We start from the raw sequence: 15,714 nt of genomic DNA, 5'->3' as shown, positions 1-15,714 counted from the left end.
TCTCCTCCCGAGCCGAGGCCTGGCCGGCCTGGCGCGGGGGCCTCCCGCCGGCCTGGGGCCTGGCGCGAGGCAGGTCTCCGGCCGCTCAGAGGCTTTGCTGCCATCCCGTCTCCCTCCGGGTGCTGCAGCTGTGGAGCAGTGGTGCTGGGGCGTCAGCGCGTACTTGGGCCAGCGGGAGAAATGTGCCTTCCCTCGCCTGGGGGCCGCCCAGCTCTGCGCCCCCATCTCCCCGCTCCTGCGCTGGGCGAGCCGAAAGTGGCGGGGCTGCGAGGAGGAAGAGGTGAGCGCCGCTGCTCTCACCACCGCGGGGCCACGGGCCGGGGCCAGCGGGGCGGCGCTGGGCGAGGAGTCGAAGGGAGCAGGTGGGCCGCGAAAGCGCCCCGAGCCCCCGCGCGGCAAGGGCAGGCGGGCACCCGGGGCAGGCCAGCGCTGGAGAGACCCTCAGCCCGCGGCGCGGCGCCGTCCCTCGGCAGGTCAAGCAGGCCGTCCTTGGGGTGACGGCTGCCATGATGGGCGTCCTGCTGCACGCCGAGGAGCACTGCCAGCGTGCCTGGGAGCAGCTCCTCTGGCTGCTGCACCAGTATCGAGAAGTGCGGCAGCCCTTGGCGGTGACCACGGTGAGGGGTGACGTGGGGTGCGGCGTGGCCGGGGGCCGTGGGGGTGCGGGCAGGCGTCGGGGAGCTGCGGGGTGCCCGGAGGAGCCGCGGCCCCTTTGGGCACGAGCGCGAGAGCCAGGGCCTGAGGCTTCGCGGGCTCTTGCTGCAAGAAACCAGCAAGGGGGGAGAGCCAGAAGCCCCGTGCGAGCTGGGCTTTCCCTGGACGTGGGCTCAGGCCGCGGCATCTCGCCGCGATGCCGGTTCCTCCCTTTCCGGGCAGCTGGTGGTGAGAGTCCCCCTCTCCCTCTTGCGCTGCCTTGCAGAGTCTCAGCTACTTCCTAGAGGCCGTGGTGGGCGCTCGGACCCTCGTGCCCCGGGCCTAGCTTCTGGCCATCAACGCTGCTGTGCACCAGCAGGTAAGGCCTGACGCCGCGTCGCTGGCCTGCGGCTCCCGGGCAGCCTCAGCTGCTGCAAAGCTCTGCGTGCGCCCGGGGCTCTGGGCTTTGGCCGTGGGTCCGCGCCCGGAGCTGCCCGTGAGACGAGAGCTGACAGCGCGGCTCCTTTCCATCCCTCTGCGCCGATCCGGCTTTCTCTGAACGGCACCTTGTTCCCGCAGCTCTGTGATGAGATCGAGCCGCCCAGCCCAGAGCACAAAGCAGAGCTGTGCCGCTGCACTGTGCTGCAGGGTAAGGGCAGGAGAGGCCGCGCCGTGCTGCCGTGTGCTGGCAGCTCTCTTGCAAACCTGCCCGTGTGGGAAGAGGCTGGTCGCTAATGGCGAGCGTGATTTCTTCCCCGCAGCCCAAATTTGCCCAGAGGAGACGATCGTGTTCCTGTACTGCAAGCTGAGGAGCAGGAGCAAGGCTGATCGCGTGGCAGCTGTGGAAGTGCTGCAGGCTCTGGTCCGCTCTGCAGGTCAGTGGCCCAGGCCAGAGAAATGCAGTTCCCCCGGGGTGCTGCTGCTTCCTCTGATGTCGCAGTCTGGCCCTGCTTTGCACGAGAAGCTGGGCAGCTGTGAGGAATCCCTCCGGAAATGGGGGCTCGGCCTCAGCGCACACCTCTCCTTGTCCCTTGCAGCCACCGAGACGAGGGAGAAGCTGCCCCTGTTTGCAAAGTTGGTGCAGTCTGTGTGCGGGGACCCCACGGTCCAGGTGAGCTGGTTTGGGCAGGGAGGGTGCTGCTGCAGGGGCAGAGCCACCCTTTCCCTGGGGCAGAGCCTGGCGGGGCTGTAGCAGCAGGCAAAGGCAGGGTCCGGGGTGAGAGCCTGGTGGCGATGGTGGAGCGTGGGCTGCTGCTGCACCCTCGTCGTCTCGGCCCGGCCAGAAGGGCTGCAGCGCTGCAAAGGCAGCTCCCCTGGGGCTTTGGGCCGGGGTGGTAACTGGAGCCTCGGTGGCAGGTGCAGATGGCAGTTCTGCATTTCATCGGGGAGCTGCTGCGCTCCAGTGCCCCGGGCTGCTCAGCGTGGGACGTGGTGGCACACATCTTCAGCGAGTTCAGCCGGGCCTCGGGCAGACTGGTAAGGGCAGAGCGCGACACCCAGGCTGCTTTCCGCGTCCCGGCTGTGCCGCGCTGCCGTGGGTGTCGCTGGCAGCGGGGAGCCGGGCGCAGCAGATCCTCCGCAGCACTGGCGTGGCCTTGCATTCACCGGGCACCGCGGGGCCTGGGAAGGGGCAGTGACGGGTGTTTCCCACCTCTGTCTCGCAGGCGTCGGGGAAGCCTCTGTGCAGTGGAAGCCCGGGAAGAAAGGGCTGTTCAGCGACTGTGCGGGCACGTGCTGGGCACGCTGGACGTCTCTGCCGGAGGGGTGGCCAAAGTGAGTTGTCCTCCGCCTGCCGCTGCTTCTTGCCTGGGGATGCTTTTGCTCGCCTTCCCCGTGGCCCGAACCTCTCCCCTGCCACGCTGCGGAGCGCGCATGACTCACGCCAACGCGCCCGTCCTTTCCGTGCGTGCGCTGCATGAGTGGTGGGGTTGGGCGTGCCCGAGGCTTCCCTGTGTGCGCTGGGACCCCCCATCTTAGCCATTAAAGCAGCAGCGAAGAGCTGGGGTTTCGCTCTGGGGCCAGACTTGCTCGTTCAGCACGTGCTGTGGCTGACGCAAGCCCCGCTGGGCACGCGTCTTGGCTGCGTCCCATACATGAGATGTAGGGGCTGGTGGGGCCATAGGGATCCTGTGCGCCTTTGCCGTGGGGGGTGACCTGCCCCTGGGGGAGCTGTGCCGGCAGCTCTCCCCAACCGGGCAGCCAAAGGGAAGGCGAAAGGGGTGTGAAGCAGGGTGGGCGAGAGGGAGAGAAGGTGGAGGAGGAAGCCAGGGCGAGAGCGGAGCTCCTGAGCTAGGAAAGACCCGAGGCCGAGGGGCTGGGCCGGTGCCGGAGGAGCAGCCATGCCAGGGGAAGTGGGAGGGAGCGGCAGAAATGCCGGCATGCCCAACGGCCTGCTTCTTGCCTGCAGCTCCTGTGGCCGAGGCTGCTGCGGCATGTGGTGCCAGCCCAGCACGCTGGCATGCTGGTCCCGCTCTGCCGCTGCCTGTGTGCCCTGGCCGAGAGACAGGAGAGCGCAGAGCGTGAGGAAGAGGAGGTGGCGTCCGAGGCCCTGGAGCCTGTGGAGCAAGGTAGGGAGCAGAAAGTCCTGGTGCGCTGTGCCAGGCTGGGTGGTATTAGGGCGGTGCGTGTCCCTGGCACCCCCTGCGTGGGCTCAGCCTGCTCTCACTGGGGGTCCAGGGGCTGGTTCCTGCCATGCCGGAGCTGCCTTCGTCGGCAGCCGTTCAGCCACGGGAGCCCAGCAGGGCCGGTGTGGAGGTGGCGCGGCCGGGGTCCCCTGCAGCCCCGCGTGGGGGTGTGGGACGTGGGACATGGCGTGGGCAAGGTCCGGCAGGGCTGGGCGTCTCACACAGCCTTTCTTTCTGCCCGCAGCCCCTCTGCCGGCTCCCCAGGCCCTGCTGGCTCGCCTGCTGGTGAGTAGCTGGTCCCCGGGGAAAGAGCTTTTGTGGCCGGGCTGAGGGGAGAGGCCAGGAGAGATGGTGCCAAGGCCAGTGCCGGCACCCCGGGAGGAGGCAGGAGCTGTTGGAGGCAGCCTAAGCCTCCCCTGCCTGTTGGGGGCTCCTGCTTCTCCTGGGGGACAGCAGTGCCCAGGCGAAGACATCGGCTGCCTGCTGCCAGCTGCGGCTCTTGGGGCAGGCGCGAGCCCGTCTCTCTCCTGCCCTGGCCTAGGTGGTGGCGGCGGTGTCTCCGCACGCGAGCGGTGGCCGTGGAGCGGCGGCCCCGCAGCTGCTGCAGGCGCTCCCCAGCACGATCCATGGAGCCGTGGGAGCAAAGTGGGCCGCAGAGATCCCCCTGCTGCTGCAGCACCTGGCAGGTAAAGTGTTGGCAGGCGGGAGAGGCTGGGGGGGCGGAGGGGCAGGAAAATGCCTTCAGCTCCCCAGCCTGGTGGAGGGGAATGGTCCCGGGTTTGCCAGCACTTGTCAGCCCGCTGGCCTGAGGCTGTGGGGCTTTGGATGGCAAAGACCACCCCTGGGCTCTGCTGTGGAGCCTGCTGGAATAACGGCGAGGGCTTTTGCTTCCTCTGGCTTTGCAGGAACAACCGCAAGCTCCCTGCACGTGGCCGAGTGGGAGAGCCTTCTGCTTAAGGTACAGTGTCCCTGTGGGGCCCCAGCTGGATGGGGCAAATGAGGGGACAGGAAAAGTGGGTGGGAGGAACCTGGGGGCTCCCTGTTTGGGCACTGAATGGCACGGGCGCTTCCCGAGCAGCCTGCGCCTGCCCCAGCCATGGGTGCTGCGCGCTCAGAGGAGCCGCTCTCGGCGCGTTGGGCATAGCTGAGCACAAATGCAGCCAGAGACCGGGGCAGAGGCCTCCGGAGCAGCCCTGCGCCGTGGCACCACCTGCTTCTGGCATGTGCCGAGCCCAGGGGGCTCGAGTGGCACTTTTGGGGAAGAGCGAGAGGCAGGTTGCAGGAGGGGTGGTTGGGGGAGGGGGGAGGGGAGACAGATTGCCATGAGGGGGAGCTCCGCCCCGACAGTCTCCAGGGCCATTTGGATGTGCAAAGGCCTCGGCAAAGGGCAGGGGAGCGTTTGCTTCATCTCCTGCTTCGCCCTAGTTCCTGCAACCATCGCTGGAGCTCATTGAGAATGAGGCCTGGACTGTGGGCCTGAGCCAGGAGCTGAGCCGGCAGCTGAGCAGCTCTCCCCGCCTGTCCTGGGAGAAGGTTTGTTCCCTGTGCGGCGTCGCTGCTGCTCGCTCGTGCGCCCGAGGACTGCGACAGCAGAGCCCTGGGAGGCTCAGCCTGGGGTGAGGGCTGGCAGTGGCGCTCTGCCCTGCGGGCTGGTTTTCCTGCTGCCCACTCTCTTTCCCAAAAAGGCACTTCCCCCCCGTGCTGAGCTGGTGGCGGGGCCGCCAGTGGCCAGCTGGTGGCCAGTTCGCTGGCTGCTGTTGGGGCTGGTACTGCAGGCGTCTTGGCAGGTCCCAGCACGGGAGGGTGTGCCGTGGCCTGGCCCTCTCCTGCCAGGTCAGGCTGTCCGCACAGCCAGGGCTCGGCCTCTTCTCTTGCAGTGCTTCCTGTACAAGGCTCTTGGCACAGCCCTGGCAGCTTGTGGGTGCCTCAGCCACGTGCAAGAGCAGACACAGAAATATCTAAAAGAAGCCAACTACCTGGAGCTGTGGGAGGCACAGGTGAGGTTTCCTTGTGTCGCCCTGCCTTCCCGCGTGTCCTCGGCTTGTCCCCAGGGCAGAGGGGCTCCGTGTGGCCTGCTCCAGCCCTTGCTGGTTTTCTGCTCACTGCTGTTTCCCGTGGGAAAGGTCCTGGTGGAGCTGGCCAGGGCTCAGCGTTGGGGCTGGAGCGACTCCCTGTTTCTGCTGCATTGCAGGGAATGATTTCAGTTGTGTCCCGCTGTGCCGAGAGCCACTTCCAGCTGGCCTTGTCCTCGGTGAAGGCGTTCATGGGCACTTTGAAACACCAGAAGGTAAAGGGCCTGGGGGCTCATTGCGGGGAGCTGCTGGAGGTGCATGGGGAGACGAACCGCCGGTCGGATGCGGGGCAACTCCCACCTTGGGAGTGCGTGGAGTCCCGGGCACAGCTGGGGCCGTGGGCTGATGACTCGGTGCTTCTCTGGCGAACCTCCAGCAGAGCAACTTGGTGAGGACCCGCGCTGCTCGTGCTGCGCTCATGGTGGTCTACAGCAGGATGGCACTGCGCGCCCCCAGGGAGCAGCTGCTGGCCCATGTCAGGAGAGACATCGTGGGGAACGTCCTGTGGCTCTACCAAGAGGGCTGCCAGGTGGGTGCTCGGGGTGCAGGGCAAAGCCACCCAGGTGACACCAGCTCCGGCCTTGCCTCGCCCTTCCTGTGCGCGCCTCTCCCGTCGCAGCTGTGCCGGCGCTGCTCGCCCTGCTCCCCTGGGCCAGGGTCCGCAGGGGTCTTTCTGTCCGGCAGCCAGGGCAGCTGATTCCCTCCCCGTGGGAGGCTCTTTCCCAGGAGGGGAGAGGAGGTTTCCCTCCTGGGGTGCAGGTGCCAAGCTGGGGTCCGCTAGGCTCCCGGAGGGTGCGGTCTCCCAGCGATGTGCTTGGAGGCAGATTCTCCCCAGCCCCGCTGCTTTCTGCCCTCGGCCCTTTGCAGAGCTCAAAGCATGTTTTCCTCCCCTGGGATCAAGGACGCACAGCTGAAGCTCTCCCTGGTGCAGAGCGTCACTGAGATCAGCCTCGCCATCGGGGCTGTGGGCGCCTGCCCCAGGTTTGAGCTCTGCCGCAAGCGGGAGCTGCTGCAGACCCTGCTGGTGAGTGCCCGGAGCCAGGGCCGTCGCGCAGAGGAGCTGTGGGCTCTGCCGTGGGGTGGGTTTGCCCAGAGGCGGGATGGTCTCCTGGGGCAGCGCGTGAGCTCCCGAGCTCCCTGAGCCCCATCCCCGGGTGGCGGGGCACTTGGGTGCTGGCGCATGAGGCCATGGCAGGGGGGATGGTGCGGTGTGTCTGGGTGCTGGCGAGCTGCCGTCTCGTCCTGCGGGACCTTTGTGGGAGCTGCAGAGGTGGTGGGGCTGGTGTCTGCAGGGTCTGGCAGAAGAGCCTGTGGCTGGGGCAGGTGGGAGGGCTCTCCTGTGCCCCTGCCCACTGCCCACTTTGCGCATGTCTCCTCTGTAACTTGCGGGAGGTGATTCAGGAGGAGCCGCAGGAGTCGCCGGTGTGCCCCCGGGCCATCGTGGCCATCGAGCAGTTGAGGTAGGGTCTGTCCCCGGGGCTGTGGGAGTCGCTGCGTGTCCCAGCCCAACTGGTTGGGCTGGGCTGGGGCTGTGGGCATTGGATTTGGGGCTGTCAATCAGGACAAAGCCAGTTGTCCTTTGACTCGCTCTGGAGAGTGCTAGTAAGCCTGCTCTCTGTCTCCTCTCCCTTTTTTCTCCTGACAGCAAGGTGAAGCCCCATCTGAGGAGGGAGGAAAACTGCAGCCTCCTGGCTCAGTGCTTCCAGGGCGTCATTTGCCTTCATCACCCGGAGCAGATGGATGAGGAAGGGGAGACAGCGGCAGCTGCTCCGTGCGCACCGGTACCCGCTGGCCCTTCTCGGCCGCCCCTCGGTGGGGGTGCAGCTCCAGGCTCCCCGCATTCTGGCAGCCACTGGCTGTGTTGGTGTCTGTGTGGGGTGCCCAGCCTCAGTCCCCCTTTCTGGTGTCAGGGTGTGCATGCGCCGTCCCTGCGAGCACTGGGCCAACTCATGGCAACCCTTCTCCAGGCAGAGCCAGCCCCTGTCTGCTTCAAGGACATGGTGCAGGTGAGTATCCCCGGGGTGGCGGGGAAAGTGTTGCCACTGCCAGAGTGGAGCAGAGCTGTGGGGATCCTTGCCCGTGGGGCTGGTCCGAGGAGGAGAGCTTCCCTGTGACTAGGTGCAATGCCCCCCTTTGGCGAATAGGCAAATGGTCCTAGGTTCAGGCCCCCTTGGCCTAATTTGGCATCCAAGCTTTTCCCAACGGCAGCAGCTTGCTTGCAGGCAGCTCAAAGTGTCCTGCAGAGCCTCCTAGGTGAGCCAGAATTTCTCCCCAGGAGCAGCTGTGAGCAAAGGGTGCTACACAAGTCAATGGTGCCCACAGCGAGAGCCTGGAGCGGGTAAGGCCCCGCGGGGAAGGGCTCCTCGCCTGGGGCCGGGGCCCCCGGAGAGATTGGGGCTGTGGAGGCGGCAAGGCTGGGAAGGGAGGGGCTAGAGGGGGGCCCTGGCGGGAAAGACGCCTGTGGTGAGACGGGTCCACCCGTGCCCAGGTCCTGCGGCGCTGGCTCACCTCGGCCCACGCATGCGAGCGGGAGAGGGCCCTGCAGGTCTGCGTCCAGCTGCTGGGTGCTTATGAAGAGCGATGCGAGCACAGGGTGAGCAGGGACCCCACGTGCAGGGAGCTCTGCCCGGGCAGGTGCCGGGTTGTGGGTCTCCCGGGGCTGCAGGGCAGCCCCTCATTTGCCCCCCTCCCGGCCACAGCTCAGGGGCAGCATGGCCGGGAGAGGGCGAGCAGCTGTGGGGGCTGCCGGTGACCTTTTTGCCTGCCTCTTGCTCCTGCAGCGAGGCCATGCGTGCGAGCAGTTCGGCTCCCTGGTGGGACTGCTGGGGCCTTTGACGTGCGATGCGTCAGCCACGTCCCGCTGGTGGGCAGCGACCTGCCTCGGCCGCCTGCTCCAAATAGGAGGTGAGGAGAGCAGGCAGGGCCGTCCCCTGCTGCTGTCTGAGGGCAGGACATCGTGTCCCCAGCGCCAGGGACCGTCCTCCTCTGCAGCCGGCCACTCGCCTGGCTAGCAAACCTGCTGCGCCGCGTTCGGGGGGGGGCCCTGCCTTCGCCGTGGCCTTTGCCACGCTCCCAGGTCCTCCTTTATCCGCATGCGGGGCCGGAGGTTCGCTCCCCATGAATGTGACTCTCCTTTCTCCCAGCTCCAGCCAAGACCACAGACGTGGCGCCCTGGCCCAACGAGATCAGGTGCCTGCGTGAGAGGCTCAACACCATCAGCTCGGAGTCTCTGCTCGTGACCTCCGCCAACACTGCGAAGGTAACTGGCCCCCGAAAAGTGGGGAGGGGGCCATGGTGTGTGTGTGTGTGCATGTGCATGTACATGAGAGCGCTGCTGTCAGGACGCGAATTTTGCATCCGAGTAACCTGTGACGTGGTCTCCTCTGTTTCTGATTTCTCCCCAGCTTGTTTGCAAATATTTCCCCCCAGCCCAGGCCACAGACTTCACGAGTACCATTTTGGAGAGCTTGCTGTGTGGCAGGCCTGTGTGTGCGTGGGCCGCTGGGCAGTGGATGCTCACCTTTCTGGGGGAGTGCAGAGAGCAAATCTCCCAGAGAGCGGCGTTTTTTTCCATTTGCCTGTGGCTGCTCTCTGTTGCTGGCTGTTGGCCCTGAAGAAGGATGGGGAAAGGCCACACCGAGCCATTCTTTCTTGCCTTCCTGCTTTCAGGTGCCCAAAATCGTGACCATCCTTTCCCCCTGCCTGTGGAGCACGCGGCAGAGCACGCCCAGGGGGTTCGCGCTGCGGGCAATGTTCCTCCTGGCCCGCTCTCACCAACAGCCGGTGCTCGACAGCCTCCTCCAGAAGCGCCTGCCCACGGACAGGTCTGTACCCTCGCCTTCCCTCTGCAGTCAGAGCCAGCCCCAGGGCGTGCCTGCCTGGGGGGTCCTGGGAGGGAGCAGGTGGTTTTTCCTTGGGAAAGGCTGAGCACTGCAGCACCGTGGGCTCATGTCTCTGTCCTGACCTGGGCATCGCCCGCCCCATTGCAGACAGGGAAGGCGTTTGGCCTCTCGTGAGGGCGTTGCAGGTGCCCGAGGCTAGGGGCTCACAGGCGAGCGTCTGTTCCCTTGCAGTGACACGGTGGAGCTGTGGAGGAGCCTGGGGAGAAGTGCCCTGGGATGCCACATCTTGGTGCACTTAACTGAAAAATTAAGGGCAGCTGGAAAGAGCAGCCATGGGAGCAACTGCTGCACTCAGGAGCTGGGCAGCAGCCAGGCTGCCCTGGAGCCTCACACGGTATGGTCAGCAGCAGTTGCATTTGTGCTGCTTCGCGTCTGCTTTCCAACTCGTGCTTCAGCGCAAGGGAGTTTCATGCCCTTTGCGAGCACCCATGGAGCCTGGCGGGGTGCTGGGGCAGTGGCAGCAATAGCAGTGTGGGGAGCCAGGACAGTTTGCTGCTGCCGGGCCGCAAGGCTGTCGCCGCAGTGACAATTGGAGACAAAAAGCCTCCCAGGCCAGCGGGGGGACGTGGAGGGTGGGAAAAGCCCTTGTTTTTTACCAGGTGGTTCTTGGTTGACTTTCTCTGTAGATCACCTGCAGCCTCTTCGAGGTGGTGTCAGTCCTACGGAACGAGACGCTGGTCCAGCGCCTGCTTCCCTCCCTGCTTCCCAGCCTCCTGGGGCAGGTCAGCGAGACGCTGGGGGAAGAAATGACACTGTCTCTTGGGGAGCTGGGGAGCGACGACACGCCGGGCAGGTGAGGAGCAGCAGGGGCAGGGGTTGGCCTGTGCCCCAGGTCTCTGCTCATGTGGTTTGTGGCCTGCAGGCGCACCCGACTGTCCCAGTGGCCCTGGGCTGCCTCCGCGGGGAGGCAGGACCGGTCGTTGCAGGGCAGTGCACCTGGGCATTTCGCCGCACATGGCGTGGGCATGGGCCGTTCCTGCCCATAAACTCTGTGTTGCCAACTGGGGGGGGCCGTCGCGGGGTTCCCCATAGTGCCATGCTCTGCCCACGCTCCTGCTGTGCAACAGCAGGAGCAAATCGGTGCTGTGTGCCACCTACAAGGCACTCTCCCCAAAGTGCTGCTTAGCAGAGCACTTGGGGAGTGCCTTGGGCACCTGGCGTGGAGTCAGCCCAGGGACCCTGGGTTTTCTCCTGCCGTCTGTGGGTTAGGGGCAGGACAAAGGGCAAAAATGCCAGTTTTTAAGTTAGCTTGAGACTTGAAGACTGCGAAGAGTCATTTCAGGAGTACTTTGCCTGTCCCTCGGTGGAGTTTAGGATGAGCGAACGAACAGCTCCCCAAGTGGCTGAGCTGCTTTAGCTCTGCCAAAGAGAAATCTGCCCCCAAACTTCTGTGCCTGGAGATTTCTTTGGGGTTTTTTTCCAGCAGGCTTTTTGTGGAGGCGTTAGAGCTGGTGCTGGCGAGGTGCCTGGAGGAGCGCTGGCTGCGGCTGCTCCGGGAGCAGGGAGTGTGGGTGTCCCTGGCAGACTCCCAGGCTCACACCGCCGGCGTGTGTCTCCTGGCGAGGTGAGAGCCCCCACGATGTGTCCTGCCTTGTCGCGGGGGCTATGCCCAGGGAAAGGGCTGCTGGGACCTTCCTTCATGCCCGGGAGCTCTGCTGAGGTGCAGAGCAGCATCTGCATCGGAGCAGGTAAATTTGGGAGTCGCGGCCCGTGGCCGTCCTGTGGGACTGTGTGTCACGAGCCTGCTCGTGCTTTGTGCGCAGTGTGCTGCTCCGCGCGGAGCTCGTCCCGCAGCGCCTGGTGCAGAGCCTCTTCCCGTGGCTGGGTTCACCCTCAGCAAACCTGCGGCTCACGGCCACGGCTTTCTTTGCTGAGGTGAGGCAGCAGGCTGGGCGGGGCGGGCTCAGAGCGGTTCCTGCGTCTTGCCCAGCGTGAATCGCGTCCTGATGCTAGTGGACCCGTGGCTTTATTGCAGCTGGTGAAGGACCATCTGGTGGAGAAGACGAAGCTCCTGAAGCCCCTGCTGAAGGCCCTACTAGAAAGATCACGTGACCCCATCAACACCGTGCGGCAAATGGCCATGAGAGGCGTGGGCAACATGGCCAGTGGAGCACCCACAAAGGTGAGACGGCCTTTTCTGCGCTCTGAGCACAGTCCGAACTCAAGAGGTGCCAGTGGAGAGGTGTGCGGGGCTTGCGGAGCCTGGAGAGACGAGCAGAGGCAGACGTGGGGCTGTACTAAGGCCGCGCTCCTCGCTCTGATGTCAGCAGGGTAGCAAAGGGGAAAGTGGATGCAAAGCGGGGCTCCTCAGGCAGGGGGTTGCTCTGGGCTTGCTCGAGCAAGTGCAGCCCTTGGCGCCATGGTGAAGGGCAGCGGTGGGAGGCAGGGATAGTGAGCAGCTTGTGCACCTGTCGCTCTGCAGCTGCGGAGGCACAGGGCGGCCGTGATGGAGGTGCTGTGCAGGGGCCTGGAGGACGCGGCCAGCACGGAGGTGGCTGCCGAGTGCCTGCTGGCACTGACGAAGGTACTGGGGCGGCTGAAGACGAGGGCCATGGGCTCGGCCTTGGAAGACATCTCCAGGTCCACCCGGGCGTTCCTGGGGGCGGTAAGTGAAGCCGCTCGTTCTCCTGTTGGGCAGGCGAGAGCCGTCCTGGGGCCTCCGCCCCCCACAGGCAGCGCCCCACTGGTGCAGAGCAGTTTGTACGCGGTGCCCGCGTTAGCGGCCTGCCAGATGGGTTTTACTGGTCACAGGAGGAAGAGGTCCTGCGCTTCTCAGCCTTTGCCCTCTACGGCACCCTGGCCTCGTCTGCCTTGGGGAGGAGGTCCTTTTTCAGCAGAGAAGTGGAGGAGGCATTTCCCAGCCTCGTGCTGCACCTCCGGGGCCCAGCCCCAGCCGTCTCCAGTGTAAGAGCTCCCGGGGCTCCTTGTGGAGCTGCAGAAAGCCCTGCGGCGCTGGCAGAGCTGCGGTGCCACTACCACCCGTGCAGGGCTGCCAGCATCTCCACAGGCCCTCACTGTCACCGTGGCAGCAAAGTTTCTCCATCGGCGCCCTGGGCAGGTGTGCAGCATCCTTGTGATGACAGGGCCCGATGCTCTTTTTCAGGCGTGCAAGGTCGCTCTGCACCAGTGTGCCCCGTTTCTGGGGTCAAAGAGGGTGCAGCAACGCATCGCTGCAGGTGCCGGGCTGAGCGTGGCTGAGCTGCAGGACAAGGTCTGCGGTCACCTGGTGAGCGAGCGCCGCAACGCGGCCCGCGGCCCTGTGGGCGGCCATACCCTGGCTCCTGCACCGCAGGGCCACCTAGGTGCCTGGCCACAGGTTGGCGGAGGGGCATTTGCAGCCGGAGACGAGTACCTGTGTCCTTGCTTTGCCCTAGGCCCAAGACTGCCCCGCGCTGCTGGAGACGCTCTGCAGCACAGCCCGGAGCTGCTGCATGGGGAGCTACCAGGCACCGCAGGCGGAAGCCATCACCGTCCTGGGTGAGAGACAGCGCCGGGCTCTCATGCTGCTCCTGGCTGTGTCCCCCGGGTCAGGGTTGGGCCTCGGGGCTGAGGTTGGTTTTGGGGCCAGGGCTGTGCGCTGATGGCTGCGTTTTCTCATGTGCCAGGCATCCTCCTGGACATGGCGCCAGCTGAGCGGCTCCAGCGGTGGGACCTGGCGTTCTTGTGGGGAGGTAGGGTGACGGTGACTGAGCTCCTGCCCTGTGGGCTGGGGAGCTGTCCAGAGGCCCCGCGGGTGCCAGGCCGAGGACGCTGGCACCGAAAGCCAGGGGGCACGGGGAGAGGGGACTTGTGTGGTCCCCAGGCTCCTGGCCGGGAAAGCTGCCCCCAGTCCGGCGCCACAGAGCACCGGGGGCCGCAGGGGAAACGGTGGCCGAGCACCCACGGTGCCTCCCTGCGGTGTTGTTGCAGCTCAGCGGAGGTGAGCTGAGGCCCATGTGCGCAGCTGGCGGCAGTTGCAGTGGATGCTCGTGACACAGGTGGTGGTGGGGGCGGGGCCGGGGGTGGGATGGGCGCCAGGGCGCATGCATGGGCTGCCACAGGCGTGCAGAGAGTGCAGTTTGGTCCTTCGTGGCCGCTGTCCGCCCCCTCTCTCCCTCCCTGCCTCGCTCGGCGCCCCCATGGCGGCCCAGGCGCTGGGGGAGAAAAAGAGAGGGACAGAGGAAGGGGAAGGGAAAGGAGAGAGGGAGAGAGAGAAAAAGAAGAAAAAGAACGAGAGAGAGAGAGAGGAGAGAGAAAGAGAAAGAACAGAGAAGAAGAGAGAGGAGAAAAGTGAAGAAAGGAAAGAATGAAAGGGAGAAAAGAGAGGCCAGAGAAAGAGCTAGAGAGAGAGGGAAAGACAGAAGGAGAGAGAGAGAGAAAAGAGAGGAAGAAGAGAGAGAGAGAGGAACAGAGAGACCCAGAGCAAAGGAACCATGGAGAGTATTGCCAAGCAGCCTATTGCTTCTTGCAGCCTTTGCCAACCTGGTGAAATCGCTGTGATGCGAAGCAGCTCCCCGAGTCTCACCTTGGAGAAACAAAAGCAGCCGCAGGACCTTGCGGGTGAGCGGCAGCTGCCCTGCCCAGGAAGGGGCAGCAGATGGGGGCCGTGGCCACAGGACTGTCTATCCGGCTGCAGCGGCAGCCCAGCGCGTGGTGAGCATCACCTGCATTTTCCTTGGGGGGACTCCAGACGAGCGGCACCTCTGCTCGGGGACCTCTGCAGCGGGGGAAAGGAGTCCAGGTTAGGGCTAGGCTTAGGGTCAGGGGAGAGAGAAAGCGTCGAGCCCCGCGTGGAGTGGGGCTGCTAGGGGCATGCCAAAGGAAATGCCCAGCTGCACCAACACTGCTCCCAGCGCACGTGTTTTGTTCAGGCCAAGAACAGGCCTGGTGGGCTCAGGTTCAGGCCCCGCCTGAGATTAGGGCTAGGCTTGGGGTTAGGAGAGAGAGAAAACATCGAGCCCCCTGTGGAGTGGGGCTGCTAGGGGCATGCCAGAGGGCTAGGGCTAGGGAGGAACAAAGAAAGAATGAAAGGGAGAAAGAGGGAGAGAGGGAGGCAAGAGAAAGAGCTAGAGAGAGAGGGAAAGAGAGAAGGAGATAAGAGAGAAGAGAGAAAGAAGAGAGAGGAAGAGAGAGACAGGAAGACTCCAGGCAAATTCCAAGCTGCCATCTAATCGCTACCTGCACGGCTGCCTCTCTGGAATAATTTCAGGGAGGAAAAACCTCTGCAGCTCAGCAGCCGAGGAACCTGTTTCCTTTCCAAAGAGTCACTGCTAGAGATCTGCTCCACGAAAGAGCCATTCATTTCCCATCATCAGGAGTCCCATTACCAGCTGCCTTTTTCACCTCGGAGGAATGGGAGCGGAAGCTGAGGGCCCACTGCCATCTGTAGGGCAGGGGAGTTTCCACAGGCTCACGAGAGTAGCTCTTGCTGAAATCTTGACTAAGCTAACTGGCAAGTATGAGCTATTCAGAGAGGGGAAAAGAGCGGCGGGGGTGGGGGGGGAGGGAGGGAGGAAGGAAGGAGCGCTGGGAGGGGGGGGGAAAGGTTTAGGCTGCAAGGGCAGCAATATGCAGCTGAGAAGTTACCAGCTACTATCCCGACTGTCGTCTTCTCAAATCCCTAACTGAGGGGTAACCGTGCAGACTCTCAAAGGAGTTTTTCTAAGAATATTTTCTAATAGAAGATATGAAAAAAGAAATGAATCCATCTATGAGCAGTATGCATCTGGCCAAAAAGCCAAGGGCTTCCGTGTTGTAGAGCACAGGGGAGAATCCTAGAATATCAGAGGAGTAAGATCAAGCTTCAGTGTCAGGTGAATAGGATCAGTGCTACACTGAGTCCTGCTTATTAGTAACTGAGGTGAGAGCTAACCAGAGCCTTGTGGTTTGCCGAGGGAAATGCAGTCAGCTAGGGTATGTGCTCCAACCATAAAATTAAAGCATTCAGGCATATACACAGAACTAGAGGGACGTCATGAAGTATTTTCCTTGCAGCACGCAACTTGTGAGTTAATTTATTGGGGTGGGGGAGAAGATTTGCAGACGGCTAATAACATCCTGTACTGTTTTGAAATTGGCAGGAGAACACTTTCCAGCTTTCCTTTTCCACTCCTGCAAAGCGCTGTGTCCCACTTCTCAAAGGACTCCAAAGAAGATGAGAGGAGAGAGGAAAAACACCCTCGCACTTCCAGTTCTCCCTGTGTAATCCCTATCCAAGTGCCCAACCTGTTGGCAGAGGCAGTTTCGACATCTCTGCGGTCTCAGTTGTAGAACATGAAGAAAGGCCCTGTAAGAAAGCCTTAATCAAAGCGAAGATTTAAAGTGGAAATATGTAACGTTCCCATCTTACCTATGGAGAAGTTCCACCCCATTGGCTGGGTGTGCACCTCTGTCTTGGCTGAAACAGAACATGGGCTCTCTGGATGAACGTTTCCACAGATGATTTCTTTAGAGCAGTTTTCAGTTATTGCTCAGGACTTTCTCTTTTAACATCTAGAAAAACAA

At 63.8% G+C, this 15,714-nt stretch overlaps 4 protein-coding genes and 1 long non-coding RNA gene across 7 annotated transcripts in view; all 5 read left to right on the top strand.

Moving 5' to 3' along the window:
- LOC138068522 (maestro heat-like repeat-containing protein family member 2B) overlaps window positions 1-1,993 on the top strand; it is a gene marked incomplete at its 5' end in the record, with an annotated part of 28,674 nt that extends 26,681 nt beyond the window's left edge. Inside the window, one exon of the mRNA XM_068956350.1 lies at window positions 920-1,993. The remainder of the gene's footprint in view (window positions 1-919) is intronic.
- A 129-nt stretch (window positions 1,994-2,122) lies between these two features.
- On the top strand, window positions 2,123-3,542 carry LOC138068391 (uncharacterized). Its single transcript, XR_011143197.1, has 3 exons — window positions 2,123-2,406; window positions 3,041-3,200; window positions 3,502-3,542. It is a non-coding gene; the product is annotated as an uncharacterized lncRNA (long non-coding RNA).
- Window positions 3,543-3,809: 267 nt separating this feature from the next.
- On the top strand, window positions 3,810-6,470 carry LOC138068390 (maestro heat-like repeat-containing protein family member 2B). Of its 2 annotated transcripts, XM_068955622.1 has the most exons (7): window positions 3,810-3,943; window positions 4,163-4,215; window positions 4,683-4,873; window positions 5,135-5,254; window positions 5,449-5,544; window positions 5,706-5,858; window positions 6,231-6,470. In XM_068955622.1, the coding sequence occupies exons 5-7, from the start codon at window positions 5,452-5,454 to the stop codon at window positions 6,468-6,470; spliced, it is 486 nt and encodes a 161-aa protein (XP_068811723.1). In that variant the 5' UTR covers window positions 3,810-3,943; window positions 4,163-4,215; window positions 4,683-4,873; window positions 5,135-5,254; window positions 5,449-5,451. The 2 variants fall into 2 exon arrangements, with proteins under 2 accessions (XP_068811723.1, XP_068811724.1); XM_068955623.1 differs by lacking the exons at window positions 3,810-3,943; window positions 4,163-4,215 and having other exon boundaries at window positions 4,724-4,790; window positions 5,135-5,544.
- On the top strand, window positions 6,468-11,175 carry LOC138068388 (maestro heat-like repeat-containing protein family member 2B). 2 transcript variants are annotated; one of them, XM_068955620.1, is made up of 11 exons: window positions 6,468-6,789; window positions 6,975-7,110; window positions 7,240-7,335; window positions 7,818-7,922; window positions 8,110-8,233; window positions 8,473-8,588; window positions 8,999-9,153; window positions 9,403-9,565; window positions 9,858-10,024; window positions 10,658-10,795; window positions 10,995-11,175. In XM_068955620.1, exons 1-11 carry the CDS (start codon window positions 6,518-6,520, stop codon window positions 11,164-11,166), a joined length of 1,644 nt encoding a protein of 547 aa, XP_068811721.1. In that variant the 5' UTR covers window positions 6,468-6,517; the 3' UTR covers window positions 11,167-11,175. The 2 variants fall into 2 exon arrangements, with proteins under 2 accessions (XP_068811721.1, XP_068811720.1); XM_068955619.1 differs by having other exon boundaries at window positions 10,655-10,795.
- On the top strand, window positions 11,175-13,851 carry LOC138068389 (protein maestro-like). The gene is made up of 7 exons (XM_068955621.1): window positions 11,175-11,353; window positions 11,654-11,836; window positions 11,983-12,135; window positions 12,335-12,457; window positions 12,606-12,708; window positions 12,837-12,902; window positions 13,682-13,851. The coding sequence occupies exons 1-7, from the start codon at window positions 11,306-11,308 to the stop codon at window positions 13,708-13,710; spliced, it is 705 nt and encodes a 234-aa protein (XP_068811722.1). The 5' UTR covers window positions 11,175-11,305; the 3' UTR covers window positions 13,711-13,851.
- The last annotated feature ends 1,863 nt before the right edge of the window (window positions 13,852-15,714 follow it).

Source organism: Struthio camelus, chromosome 10 (assembly GCF_040807025.1).
Source record: "Struthio camelus isolate bStrCam1 chromosome 10, bStrCam1.hap1, whole genome shotgun sequence".
Classification (NCBI taxonomy): domain Eukaryota; kingdom Metazoa; phylum Chordata; class Aves; order Struthioniformes; family Struthionidae; genus Struthio; species Struthio camelus.
The sequence above is the reverse complement of the archived record's forward strand: the minus strand, read 5'-3'. Positions and strand labels throughout refer to the sequence as shown.